We start from the raw sequence: 15,286 nt of genomic DNA, 5'->3' as shown, positions 1-15,286 counted from the left end.
GTTAGTTGTGTACAAACGTTGCAGGCACACTCGGGAGAGACTTTGAATGCTTTCGCCCAACTCTTCAAATGTTAGAAAGTATCGTGATTATTCAGGATAGGAAGCGCTAAAGTATGGGTAACTTGCAAATGCGTATTGTAAAAGCCACACTGTTAGAATGTCTAAATAAGTACCGCACAGGAATGTCAAAACTGTACAGTAAAGGATGCTTGTTAAGACATTATGTTCAAAGCAAAACTGTACAGGACGTTAGTTCAAATTTTGTTAAACAGTACCGTACATGACACGTGTTAAAACATGTTTACAACAAGGTCAAGGGTCATGTTTTTAATTACTCTTTCATTTGATTGGTATTCCAACATATTTTCTATAAAGGGTATGTTATATACAGTACTATATTTACGACTCTATTCAAAAGTTTAAGAAAAGTTGATATTAAAGGTTTCAGCTGTACATAACGCTAAAGCTGTTGCAGTTGCAGGAATCAGCACACACACACACACACACGCACGCACACTGGCACAACTGCTTTCGTATTGATAAGTAAAGCGAGAATCAAAACAACTACCCTTATGAACGTACACCACAGTAGAAAACAGGTCCCTTTCTTTCAGGTTTAAGCAGAAAATAGTAATGAAAAAGACGAAAATGTGAGAAAGAAACAATCACAGAACAAATTTATGAAAGAATGTGTTTATTACCTTTTTCATTAATTTAATGGACACTTTACTGATCACAGACTCATTTATTATATATACTTTTTGATGTAGACAATTTATGATTTACCGGATTACTGTGTTACTAAATAGAATTTATATATTGAACACTAATAATAAACAAAACCTGCAGCGAAATCGTGAACACAAATATGGTATAAATACTACATCACAATAGTATATACTTGAGAGAGGGCACATATATTTACCGCTTGTTCGCCCATCCCGAGTAGTGGTGTCAAATGTAAATAAATAAATAAATAAATAAATAAACCTATTTGGCATTCAACATCGAATCTTGTTGGCATATATATGTCATGGATTTATTAAGATAAATGCATTAAACTGTCCAGGAACAATGTAAAACTAGTTTCCAACTTGCCTAAGCGCATTAGACTCTGACTGCTGACTGAGTCTTTATCAAAGGCAATCATAAAAGAAAGACAAGGCGAACAATAAGCATAAAAAGCTTTGAAATTACATACGTTTAAATCACTTTTCCTAATGGAATTAAAGCTTGAAAATGGTTGGTGCTTTCGCCTAATTGGCTTCAATTAGTCAAAGCATGGGCGAAGTATTATAGAGGTTGGTGCATGCAAGGATGGCGATGGGTTCCAAAACCTGCTGATCATTCTGCCAATTATTATCAAGCATTCTCCTGTAGAATCCGAGGATAACACTTTCCGTTCTGAATGGTGTATGTTTGTAATTGTCTCTCTCTCTCTGTCTCTGAACTTTTATCATCCTGTCACGTTTATGCTCAGAAATTCTAGGAAAAAAAGTGTGCAACAATTGTGCTATAAGCGCCGAGGTGTTCCGAGCAGTTATTTCGACAACCAAAAGTAGTCTAAAAATTGAATCGTTGCATATATTTTCAAGCGTATCTTTCATTGCAGTCTGGTTGTCTGTATGATATGGCTCAGATACACATTTTAAATGAGACTATCATCAGAATATATAATACAAATAGCAGACTCTCGTTCAAGACAACGTTTAAAGTAATTCATTTCCTTCTAATATGATTCCCCGTCTCTTCTGACCCATTTTCATTTTTTTCCTTCGTTTCCATTGTTACCGCCGACGCTGAAGAATCCTCTTCCAATTGTACATTATCTGAGGTTAAAGTTGAAACTTCTAAATGCGAAGTGGCACCTGAAAATATAAAACAGAAAGAATGAGTGAAAGAATGAATAAATAACTCAGTTTATATGTCCAAGGTCTAACAGTAGGCACCAGATTTCCAAAACAAATTTAAATTAGGAAGGCATGGATGCCAGGCTATATATCTCCTTGGTAGTTTCACAAAGGTAATTTTAGAGACATTCCCATCACACAATTTCGAATGATCAGCCAAACTGCAACGGTTGAGTCGATTGCAATTCTTTATGATCTTTCCCAAAATAGAGATTTTAGCAAATTAGACTGAGTGCGTAACGTATGAAAGAAGAGCCCTGTAAAAAAAAATTACTTGTATTTAAGATTAACAACCGAACCAGACTGTGACCTTGACAGAGTTAAACTAGTCGTAGTAGTCTTAAAATGATGGACCGGTAATATTTTTTTAAACTTTCACTATCTTATCCAATATGAGAACATTCCTGGATTACTCATATTTAAATAAATACCCCCAGATCCATGGATCGTATACATTGGTGCTGTATTACACACTGATCTGTGAAAACAGTCAAGCAAATCTGTTTACTCATGGTCTATTGGTTTTTGAGTACGTTTTATGTAGCACTAAAGGAAGCTGTCTTTTGGTGTATTTTTGTGGTATTTTTATGCAGTAGTAAAGAAAGGGACATCATGTTCTTTTACTTTAAATTTAGTGAGTGAGATAGTCTCGTGTGTAGGTGGGTGGGGGTTTGGATGGGGGTTGCTGTTTGCTTTTATGTAGCTGTAATGAGAGTGGACTGTGCCTATGTCAAAATCGTTTTTGCAATTTTAAATTTAACTAGTGTTTCAGAACCGATCCAACACAAAATTGGGTGAATTGTAAAATACGGTTATTCGTGAAATGGAAAAGGTTTCACAGCTGGAGACCAGTTGAATATATTATGACATTAAAATAAAGGACAGGAAGAACACTTAACAAATATCAGCGTCAAGGAGCATGCAAACTGAGTGTCTGAATGATACAGAGTTTCTACAAAATGATAGATGTGGAACAAGTGGTGCAAAAAATATGACTGCATTATAGCATGCTTGAGACTGCAAAAACCAGGAGAAAAACAAAGCACATCCAAAACATCATCAGTAATGAACAAGATGGTACACGTGAACACATTATATAGTGACTACTTTAAAGGGGTTTCTAGCAGCGTAATAAATTACATTATGGTACATGTAGTAATGAAATGAGACAACGTATACAATATGAAGCTGATTCGAACCACATCTGAAAAAGGTTGAAACCCCGATACAGTATAAGAGACAGAAAGCTTATCAATTAAATCTGAAACAAAAATAAGAAACATAAATATCGCACGAATTGTTTAGGCAACGATGAGGACGTTTAAGGGTCTCTCAAACTTACGTAAAACAAGGTATAGCAACGTACAGTGGTACCGATTACACAATCAACTACGATTCCAATGCATCCATAAAACCTTTGATCTCAGAAAATTAATTACCACCATAGATACAGTGAGTTGCAAAATGTCTCTATTGCAACAGAAAATAACACTAATAAAGAACTGGCATGAAAATAAATACAAACAACAGGTATGCCGAAACTGTGTTCAAGAAGAATCGAGATTAAACTGGCATTATATTAGAGAGAGACACAGACGGGGTGAGAGTGAGAAATCAACAAGAATTACTTGTGTATGTGGACAAAGAGCAAAGAGAAGCTCAGTATATACTTATATTTTTATTTTTATAATTGTGCCAAAAGTTCACATATGCCCTTTGCTTGTTCTAAATAAAGGCTTAGCACAGATACGATTGATAAAACGATTTAATGAAAATGGCTACTTTCGCTGGTGCAACGAAATTTGCAGAAATCCAAGAACGGTTAGGCTCAGATTAAACTCTACCATCAATACCAATGTAGAAAACAATGACATTTCAAAGGCTAAGAAACAGTCCGTGACAGTACGACCAAAAATTGAAAAGGACAAAATATAACGACAACGTGAGGAGATATTATGAAGAGAAGATCGATTCTGATGACGATAGTTTCACTGTCAGAATGTTATAGCGATGCTTCTCAACCTTTTTTGGCTGCGACCATAAAAAAAAAACAGTTTTTCTGAGCCTCTCGACTCCGTGTTCACGTTTTGAAAAGTTTTGCCACCTCCCCCCTCAAAAAAAACTACATTCTTGGCGACCCTTCAGAACGTCCTCGCGACACTGATTTGAGTCGCGTCCTGAAGGTTGGGAACCACTGTGTTAGAGTCTGTGTAGAGCACTAATAGATACTGAAACCTTCAAACAACACTTAACAAATACGAGATAAAGAGAAAGTCTCAAATATATATATATATATATATATATATATATATATATATATATATATATATATATATATATATATATATATATATATATATATATATATATATATATGTGTGTGTGTGTGTGTGTGTGTGTGTGTGTGTGAATGAATGAGCATCGTTAATCCAGACTCCATTTATCCGGAAACCTTGAAATCCAGACATATTTCAACGGGAACGGACTTCCTGACAGTTAATTTGCTCCGTTAATACAGAAATCCGCGTCCCGAATCAGGAAATCAAATATGGGGATAAAAATAGAAAATTACTATAAAACGTGCCTCGATGATACTGAAATAATCTGTCCAAAAATAAGAACATTCGAAGAATACAGGTAGTCGGATAATAGAGATTCAGCTACGTATACTTGGAGTGGTGTCAATTTATCAATATCTGACTGGCCAAATTCTAGTGGTACGTTTAAGTTATAAATAGATCACGTAATCGTGGGTAAAAAAAATAATCCTAAAGTAGCGTGACCATATTGTAACCAGCGATTTTATAACATGGGTGTTAATAATTAAATAAACACACTGGTATCAAATCTTACACACTTTTGACATAAGGTATGGTTAATAAATTGTGTGTGTCGTGAAGTCTGTTTGTTATTTACCAAATGTAGGTAACAATGAGTTTGTCAATGGCTGTACAAATGAAGTTGATTGATTTAAGCTTTGGACCGTATAGGGCTTCATTTCAGAATAAAAAGTAATGTCAATTATTTGCTCATTAGTATCTACAACAGTTGTAAAATACGATTTAAAAAAAATACAAATGCGCGTGATTCAATTATCCGGAAAACTCATTAATACGGACATATTCACTGGGAATGAATCTTTCCGGATTAACAAGGCTCCAATGTATATGTTGATCCTAACAGCTGCCGGTGCTGATCTAGTTTACAGTTTACCAATTTGTATTTTCTATGTTGCTTTATTTTAGCCGAAATAAAAATGCAAACATATGATTCACTCAGAGTAGGTGGAAGACGTGAAGCAGAAACAACACTCGGAAATTCAATAAGTTGTTACAGCATTATCTACAAACACGGCAACTATTATTAGTGAAACGCCGTGTCTTGGATATCATTTCAAAGTAGTTATATCTTTAAATCGGTACCTTTAAAATGGTGGCAGACACAAAACATTACAGCATAACATGGCAAAACACGTGCATAGCATAACGTTATAAAGTAGATCAAATCAGTTACCACTAAAACGTCTAAGCTGTCTCATGCCTATATATAAATGAATGAACGAGTACAGAGTACTTTCCTATCTTACATTATCAATGATTGGGTCGTTGCAGGGCATAACTCACAATGAAATATATTTTAGACTTTAAAAAAAAACTTAATGAGATTAAAAATGATTTGGTCAAAATAGATAAAGATAGGGATCGCTACAGCTTCAGCCGGTGTAGGACCTTCTGCAGTTGGGATGGGTTTAGCGGAAAGTTACATAAATAAATGTTACTGTGGTTTTAGCTGGTGTAAGAACAACAAGGCTGAAAATTATAAGTAATCTTGATATACATCAATGATTAAAAACCAGATGAAATCGTAACGTTTGTAAGTAATAAGGTAAAGAGTACTGTTCCGACTCTATTTTCATAAACTTAGTAACAGAAAGAGGAAAACCCAACAAGTTTTGTAAAAGTTAACAAATAATTTAATTATCAAAGTTATAAAGTTATAAATGAAAATTTAAGAGGAGTTTACGGTATTATGAACTGAATCCAAAATAATCATAGAACGTTCTATTCAAGTCCAAGAAAATCTAAGGTTCCGAAGGAATTTAAATTCCTCGAATGTACTGGTCTGCCAACAGTCCTGATGTATCACAATGGCATTGTCCAGAACTCCCTTGAACAATTTACAATATTCCCAGAATAATATTTCAGTCCAGTGAGCAATATGAAGAGTCCAGTGAGTAATATAAACAAATAATACCAAATACAGCATTAAATATGCATGAAGACTGATGCTACAACAAGAACATAAGAAATAAGACTGACCAAATTGTCCAGCTCCATGTATTTAAATGCAAGAGGGGTGAATACGCATTTTGCTACTATTAGCTACATCACTTTTTGCAAATATCCTACATCGTAAAAGAACCACCTGACCCATCCAATGGAAGATAACATAATTCTTCTAAGAACCCACCTGACGCCACCAGTCAACAAAAAATTACCCCAAATTGTAAACGGGTTTTATTATTGATATTATTAATAATGATCGTAAACACAGATGTCAACAACTATTTAAAAATCTTACGCAATCTACAATCTTTATATCTTCAAATAGAATTTTATGACTGTACACGAATTAGCTATATAATACCTTAAATATAGATGATTATTATAATTTACAGTAATGAAAATAAAAATTACAAATAATATAGACACAATCATGTACCAAAAATAAAAATAAAATGTAGCTATACATAACAAAACCGACACAATAAGCAAAGCGACCAGTACAATGAAATCAACCAATACTTGTTTATTTTGATCATAAGTGAGTGCAACACTTACGGAGATAAAACAAAGCACAATCAGGAAGGATAAAAGAAAACGCACAAGGAAGAATCATAATACAATAGAAAACCAAGGCGCCAGAGACTCACTGATCACTGAGAAAAAGGAACAAAAATGGGAAAGAAGGTTTGACATTAAAAGTGACAGAGAGACAAGCGAAATAAACAGGAAAACAGGTTAAAAAGAAAAATGTAAATATAGGCTGCTTATGTTTTGCCTAATTTTAGCCGTACAAATATGCGTGCTTATTATACGAGATGATGCTATTACCATACTCGCTAATTTTATTAGCCACTCAGATGTAGTATTATACTTTCTTGCTTGGGATACTGAGCAGTACGGCTGAAGAGCATCAATGTGTTCCGAATGATTTGATTCACTTTCACATGTTTGAATGCTACATTTCTATTGGCTAATTCAAAGGTCACCAGAACATGATCCCTAAGCGGTCGATTTTCGCGTAGGACAGTGGGGATCTGATTTAAATCAGATTGTGCATCATAAAAAGTAACAGGACTCTGAATATGTAAGACACAAAGTTGATTCTTATGTCAAAGAAAGTATGCGCAGTATGTATTGCAACCGTTTGCAAGCCTATGCTCTCCGTATATACTCTGTAGATTCAAACACCAAAGATAATGATTTGCAGTAGTATAATGCGCCTGCTAATCGGGGTCATTGTTGTTTGTTCTTCTGATTATTCCTAACAAACTGAACAAATCCAGATATGCGATGACAAATTCGGATATTCGATGACAAATCCGGACATGCGCAGTTTGCAGCTGGACTTGACTTTTAAGTGAGCATATACCAGAGGTTTTGCCTAAGATTTAGTACTTTATAAAAGATTAGCCTTTTGTTTGGTCTTGTTTCAGCTGCAAACCCTTACAACTCAGTGCTACGTATATTTTTCTTAATTAAAATATTTGTAATTATCTATACACCGGTCGTCTTTGCTCCAGATCAATTTTTTATTTTATTTCTTTAATATTGTTGTTCACAATCCACATTTAAATGTAACGCTAGCGAAAAATAGATGCTATTAGGACCACCGAGTCATACCCCAAACCCTGAGGTCAGATTAAACCAGGTGTGGGCAAACTACGGTCCGCGGGCCCCATGCGGCCCGCCAAGGACTTTCATGCGGCCCGCCAAGGGTTTTCATGCGGCCTAGGAACAAGTCATCATTCGCACTGACTCTGTTTATGTTACTCTGTTTATCAAATAAGTGTGCTTCTTTTGAAGTTTAAGTTTTCAAATATTAACAACATATTAACAACTGAAAATTAATTATGATGTTATTTAGAAAAACCTTTTGTTTTTGCTATTTGAAATATTAATTATTTTACTTAATGGACTATGCGGCCCGCGACAAGGTGTAAATTTGTGTATGCGGTCCTTGCACTGGAAAGTTTGCCCACCTCTGGATTAAACGATGTTGAAACGGTTGTTGAACTTGTCGCTGAAACTCTTAACTTACTCTGTTTAGTCCTAACAGGAAACAATGCCTTTCACACGAACACAAAACGGTCACGACATTAAGTGATCAACCCTCGGTCACATTTTCCTTAAATATCGAGCTTCACGGAAGTTATTTGGACATTCGTCAGCAATATTGTTTTCCTTCGTGTATCTGTGTAAACATTGTGAAATATAGTAAGATCCGGGTTGTGAAACACTGAATGTTACGAGCGTGTGCGGAGAGAGGCCTGTATGGAGTGCCATTAGTAATAAAAATGTCTATTTGAATAGCAAGAAATTATGACAGTGGTTACTAAAAACCGCATCGTATGCTGATGTGTGCTTGGTATAGGCCATGAGTCTAAACCCCATCGGTCTGACGGTTCCCGTTTTTGTTATTCTGGCATACAACTCACAGTTCATGATGAACTCCCAGTGAAAATTTTCATGATCTTCGTGCGAGCTTGGTCTGTTCCGCAGGCTATTAAATCGTTTTACTACTTTTTCAATTACAACTGAAGTGTATGATTTGTGCTATACAGCACCTATTTCATTTTCATAGCTCCATATTTATCAACTTCATCTAGAATAACACTGGACTCATCTTCAGCGACGGCGCTTTTGCATCAAACCTTAGATGTGTTGTCTACGATTGTGTTGTGTGGAGCTTTGATTCGGCCCAGATATGAATTTGATCATGCTTTTTAAGTTTTCATGGATATCCGCAGGGTGATAAAATTCCCAGCTTCAGAAATCAGACATTTCTTAAAGCTGTGATCTCAAAGTGCAATTGGGATGGGAACATTAATGATTTTTGACAATATTTCCTTTCCCGCCACACATCTGCTAAGAGACACAGCTCTGAGTCTGTTGTTCACAACAATGACTATGTATTTTTGCGGGCTTGTATTTTTCAGATACAGCGCGCCGCTGTTTCACTCTTGCCGATCTCTTAGGCAAAAGTCTTGTGGGTTTTTGGAGTTTATGGTGTTGAAACATTATAATGTTTCAATAACCAAACGGCGGTGATGTAATAAAACTCGGTGGTGCCGGCCAAAAAGGTTAAGCGCGTCTTGGCTGTAGTATGAAAGCGAAGCTGGGAAGGGGGACGGTGTCACTTCATTGGAGAGCTTTAAAACCCATCCCATAATCTATTGGTAGAGGATCTCATTTCAGGTCTTGCAGTCATTTGATGCAAAACTGAGACAAATGTTTGTCCTACATTTTAGGGAGAAGCCGTCGACTACGTTTTTGTGCCACACCAAACCGCCGGGCTCGATATTGTGGGCATGGTGCAGCTGGAGAGGAAGATCGTCAGACTCTTCACCTTTAATGCAGTCCACTTTTGTTTCTTCTTGCTGCTTTAAGCAATCTTGCTCTCGCTATCCAGCAGCAGCAATCGAAGACTGAGGGCTTCTGCTAACCGGAGAGCTTCCACAATATCGCTGGCAGAATCTAAGGGAAAACTGATTCTTTGGATATGCTAGATCGGAACCACTTGTCTCTGAGCTCGTCGATGGTCTTTGGTGGAGAGGTCCCACTCGATCTAGCTTGTTGGTGTAAAGCTATTCGAAAGCCCTGACGTCCTTGTTTACAAACTAAGCATGACAGTTACAAAGGAGAAATGCAAATGGATCTTCAATTTTGTGCTGCGCCAGTCAGGCTCAAACCGGCAAACCACGTTGACGTGAATGTTAATAGCAAAACCACGTAGGTGCAACTTGCACAGCCAAACCTCTGCATTAGCCCTGCATGTTTCCCAGGGAGAATCTGACTGGGGCGGGTAAGCCTCCACAGATCCTGGTATGTCAGGTCTGAGTTACCGTTACAATTTTCAATGGTCTTTTGTCCTGGGGAAGAAACAAAAAAGAATTAATTAGGTATTATTTGCAAAAGGGTCTATCTTAGATCGGTTGTGAACTTTCTACGTAAGGGGAGATTATAAAAGTGTTTCACTTCCTTTTGTGTAAGAACCATGTCACGTATTCGCAAAGTCTGACCCCAATACTCATCCTAGCCATTTTCCTGTCCTCAAGATTACTCTCAAGCTCTATAGTGTCGATCTGGCCGCTGGATGGTAACCGTGGGATCAATACTAGGTTGCATGTCACTTGGTAGCTGCTGCTGTCACTACTAAAACGAAAAGGCGAGAGACGGCGTGGTCCTTAAATTTGAGGCACTTTGAGGCGTCTACTCTACTGACTGCACAGGATCTGGAGCTAAAGCGGTGGTTATATTTAACCTACCGTACTTATCATGAGTTTTGCTTGTTGTTTACAAAGAACTTGATTAAAATCTTGTCTCGCCCTGTCTCTTACCACATGTGCTCCACCACACCTCGAACAAATGTTGCAATCGGTCCATGCTCCAGAACCGCTCTTCTATGATTGGATAGACTCTATCGCTTTTTTAATATATATATATATATATATATATATATATATATATATATATATATATATATATATATATATATATATTCCACAATACTCATTCAGGCAGTTTTCCACACAGACCACTTTACTCCTTAGTTTAAGCCACGCACACTTGCACTTGCCATCATCCCTCCCTGATTATTCCTTTTCATTAATTAAAAACGCCCGTTTTGAGCTGACCAATGGGGGTTTCGGCCGGTCGTGCAACGTGCGTTTTCCCCTTTTTGTCTTTTAAAAATTTACTCAGCCATTTTAAAGAAAAATGTTGCGGATAGTCTGGTTGCAGGAAGAGGCCAAGAAAATGTCCGAATGTCCATATGGATGAGATTGCTATAAGGATAAAGGATCTATATATCGGGAACTTTGGAATGCAAAATGTTATATATATTTTTAACTAACTTTTTTAACAATTTTTCTTGTCAACAACTTCATTTAAGCGATCTAAAATATTTATTCAGATAAACTACCTATTTTTCCATTTTTGTGAAGTAATATGTTAAATAAATGGGGAAACGCATCCTTTTTATGATGTATTAAAGAATAATGTTATCTGCTGACATTTCAATTGTTATAGATGTATCGAGCTAGAATAAATCTTTCGTCCTTGTGTTGCTATATATAGAAGTGATGCAATTGCAGCCTGAGCTACAAGATTCTTAAAGCTGGGTATGAATATTTTTAAAGCTATAAATTTAACGGTAAATAAAAAATGTACTAACCATTACTCTCAACTTCCGGTAGTGATGGCAATGACGTACTTCCGGGTGATGCAGTTGAACATGATAGAGATGTCGGTGAGCAAGACATGCTTGCTTTAAAGAAAAGATTTTAAAAAAGTTACATAAAAAACAATAGACAAATCATATTGTTCCTGTATAACCAAATACGTGTGTATATATCTCACAACAAGTAACTTATTCATTTGCAAAGTATCTAGGTTTGCTTAATCTCTCTCTCTCTCTCTCTCTATCTCTATCTATCTATCTATCTATCTATCTATCTATCTATCTTTTTATCTATCTATCTATCTATCTATCAGAGTTGACTTGCAATCGTTCTTTTCCCGGCATTTAACTTTTAATGTTTCTTATTGTTTAGTTGGATTGACACATATCATTTATCATTGATTAATTAATTTTTGATTTATTTATTTTCCAAACTAAAGATTTGTTTCTGCAAACCAGGATAGTGATATGAACATATCTGACTAACTATGTACTCTGTCATTTGGTTATCATAAATATTTGACTTATTTGTACCTGACTCGTACATTCTTCTAAATACATCATACAAGATCTCGCCTAGAATCGAATCTCGCGAGACAAATTCAGTTTTCGTCATTCTCAACAAGTCTTGCCCAAAAACATTCTGAAAGGCAGTAAAAAGCCGCTCTACTTCCGGTCTGGAAAACCCATATTCATTTCCTACGTAGTTCAACCAACAATAAACTTCCGTCACTGTCCAGTGCTCTGGATGGATGGATGCCCAGCGTTTTGAGAAACTTGCACCTACTAAAAAAAAAAAAAAAAAAAAAAAGACTATCAACACTTTGGTTTGAAAGTGTACTGTTCCACCATGAGTTTACTTTAAATAATTTACTTTAAATCTATGTTCCACATATCCATAACGTAGAGATTTTATCATACTCTATGGAACAACGTAACTCACAATCGAGAATCAAATGTACAAGTGTGGGTCTAAATGTACAAACAATGCCACGTTTTCGATGTTAGCTTACATGGTTTACTTTGGTAACACAGCAACTTAAGTAGGTTATTTAGTGTTGAGGCATTTAGAGCAAGTGCCTTGCCCACTAACACACCACTGTAACTGAACCGGGCAGTATGATTTGAACCCGCACCCCTTTGGTCGTGAGTCTTTCATGCTTACCACTCACCCACCGCAGCTCCCAGCTCAACAGGGCCATAACATTATAAAATTACAAAACACCCCCGCCAATACTCAGACCGCTCCGGTGGTCTAGTGGTTAGTGCGTCCGCCTCGGATGCGGGAGGTCGTGGGTTCGATCCCCGGCCGAGTCATACCAAAGACTTACAAAAATTGTACTAACAGCTGCCTCGCTTGGCGCTCAGCATTAAGAGGTCAGTGTTAGGACTGGTCGTCCTGGTGTCAGGATAATGTGACTGGGAGGGACATCATGCTACATGTCTGCGGCATGATGCCCGGTGCTAGACATCACTATAAACTGTCACAATGCAGACATCGTAGCGATATGGCTGAAAAATTGTTAAAGCTACGTTAAAAATACAAATGACACACATACTTTTTTTACCCCCTAAGAGTGTATGGTTAGACCTAATGGCTAATATCGGTTGCATATCGAAATTCGTCTTCTTGTGTCCAGTAAGAATAAATATGCAATAAATAATTATATCGACACCTCATAAGTGATGCATTCCGGGAAATTTAAGAGGCCATTATTCTTAAGGACCATATGGGAGATTAGCTTGCATGCTAAAGTGTATCCTCTTAAAATAAACGCATTATTATTGTCATTATTATTATTATTATTATTATTATTATTATTATAAATAATTCAGAGCGATTATTTTATAGCCAATTTATCCGAATATTCTTCATTTAAAAAATGGTGACCATACTTTTCATGCAATATCTTTAAAAGGCTCGGTAAATTTCTGTTTTAATGCTGACTCATTAGTGCTCTAATTAAATTTCCAAACAGATAATATCGTTTGTAAACTATATGGACGTCTGTCAATCACCTGTCAGTCTTTTAATTATGGTTGTGACAGGCATAATTTGGTAAATCGTCGTTTGCTATAATGACTGACGACATCCAATGGTCATTTCTAGGTTTTCAGTTTACTATAATTAAAAAATAATAATAAAAAGTTACTTGGAATATCAGGACCACATTGAAATACCGTGCTTAAACATACCAGGAAGAGGAGAAAAAACTCACAACAATAAACACCTACAAGCAACACATAAATTCAATGACGGATATGCAGCGCACGTTTCAGAACAAGATATATGTTGCTGCTGATGACGATGAAGACGACGACAATGACGATGATGTTAGTAATTAAAATTAGTAATAATAGTAATAATAATAATAATAATAATAATAATAATAATAATAATTTAACATTCAGGACTATAATAATTGTATAAGAAATATTTATAGTCGCGATGAAAACAATACACTAAAAAAAGGTAAAGAAAAACAAGCCAACCAAAAACAACCCTCCCTATCTATTTCCCATAAACCCGACATCCAGTTTGAATCTCCCAAATCATTCAGGAATATTTGGCTTTCATGTACTGACTATAAAAAATCTGTTCTCAAGTTTGTGCCAGTTTGTGCTATGCTTGCTTAACCTAACTCCTACGACAAATATTCTGAGAGAGAGAGACAGACAGACAGACAGCGACGGATTGATACAGAAAGACAGACATACCTGTATCCAGTTTTGAACGATTTACCTTAACAGGGGTTTGGGCGATTAATATTCAGAAGGATATATGAGTACCTATGCTTGACCAGAATTGAATTTGCTATGAAGCAAAACTTTGATTATCAATTGATAAAACCCATCTACCAGGAAGCACTGGAGATTCCGCAGCACCATGTGAATAGTGACGCGCACATAGAATAAGCCAATCCAAGTCTCTAATAATAGGCAAAACCATTCCCGGATGTTTTGTTTTTTTTATTTTAAAGTTTTATAGAATGTTACGTCACTTTGCTGATATGGTTTTGCAGTAGTAATAACAGTACCATTAATAGATGTAGTAATCGTCATTAGAGAAACTGTAATTGTTGCTGTCGTCGTCGTCTTCCTAGTAGTAGTAGTAATATTAGTAGTAGTAATAGTAGAAGTAGCAGCAGCAGCAGCAGCAGCAGCAGCAGAGGTTGTTGTAGCTTTAGCGGTTGCTACTTAGGCATACATTACACAAAAATTCCCCTGTCTATATATTTAATAATAATAATAATAATAATAATAATAATATCACCACCATCATCACCACTACCAACAACATCTACTAATACTACTATTTATATAGTCTCCTGTAGCAGATATGGTTTCTCTTCTTTTCATCTGGCGGCCACGATGGCAATGTTTTAGTCTTGCTATATTTACCCATATATACCGGTATGTGAGTAACACGGAAAGCTTATACCCATATATACCGGTATGTGAGTAACACGGAAAGCTAATACCCATATATACCGGTATGTGAGTAACACGGATAGCTCATACCCAGATATACCCGTATGTGAGTAACACGAAAAGCTTATACCTATATATACCGGTATGTGAGTAACACGGATAGCTTATACCCAGATATACCCGTATGTGAGATGCACGTAAAGCTTATACCCATGTATACCCGTATGTGAGTAACACGGAAAGCTTATACCCAGATATACCCGAATGTGAGTAACACAAACAGCGTATACCTACTTATAACCATGAGTAGTGCGAAAAGGCTATACCCAGATATACCCGTATGTGAGTAACACGAAAAGCTTATACCCAGATCAGCTGTCGAATAGTGCGCCGGCAGATCAAGGTCTACGCTGGTCGCTTGAAATCAGAAGTAAACGACCAGCGTCGACCCAGATCCCCGGGCAGAATACTTAACGTCA

The 15,286-nt window shown here is 36.4% G+C and overlaps 1 protein-coding gene across 1 annotated transcript; it reads right to left on the bottom strand.

Annotated features, from left to right (window-relative positions):
- Positions 1-677: 677 nt before the first annotated feature.
- On the bottom strand, positions 678-14,250 carry LOC149785782 (uncharacterized). The gene is made up of 4 exons (XM_089979698.1): positions 14,094-14,250; positions 11,910-12,161; positions 11,370-11,462; positions 678-1,868 (listed from the first exon to the last, which is right to left on the bottom strand). Exons 2-4 carry the CDS (start codon positions 11,989-11,991, stop codon positions 1,720-1,722), a joined length of 324 nt encoding a protein of 107 aa, XP_089835824.1. The 5' UTR covers positions 11,992-12,161; positions 14,094-14,250; the 3' UTR covers positions 678-1,719.
- Between the last annotated feature and the right edge of the window lie 1,036 nt (positions 14,251-15,286).

The sequence above is a fragment of the Sinohyriopsis cumingii genome, chromosome 13 (genome assembly GCF_028554795.1).
Source record: "Sinohyriopsis cumingii isolate HCF-2022 chromosome 13, ASM2855479v2, whole genome shotgun sequence".
Lineage (NCBI taxonomy): Eukaryota > Metazoa > Mollusca > Bivalvia > Unionida > Unionidae > Sinohyriopsis > Sinohyriopsis cumingii.
This window is presented reverse-complemented; position numbering and strand designations above follow the sequence as displayed.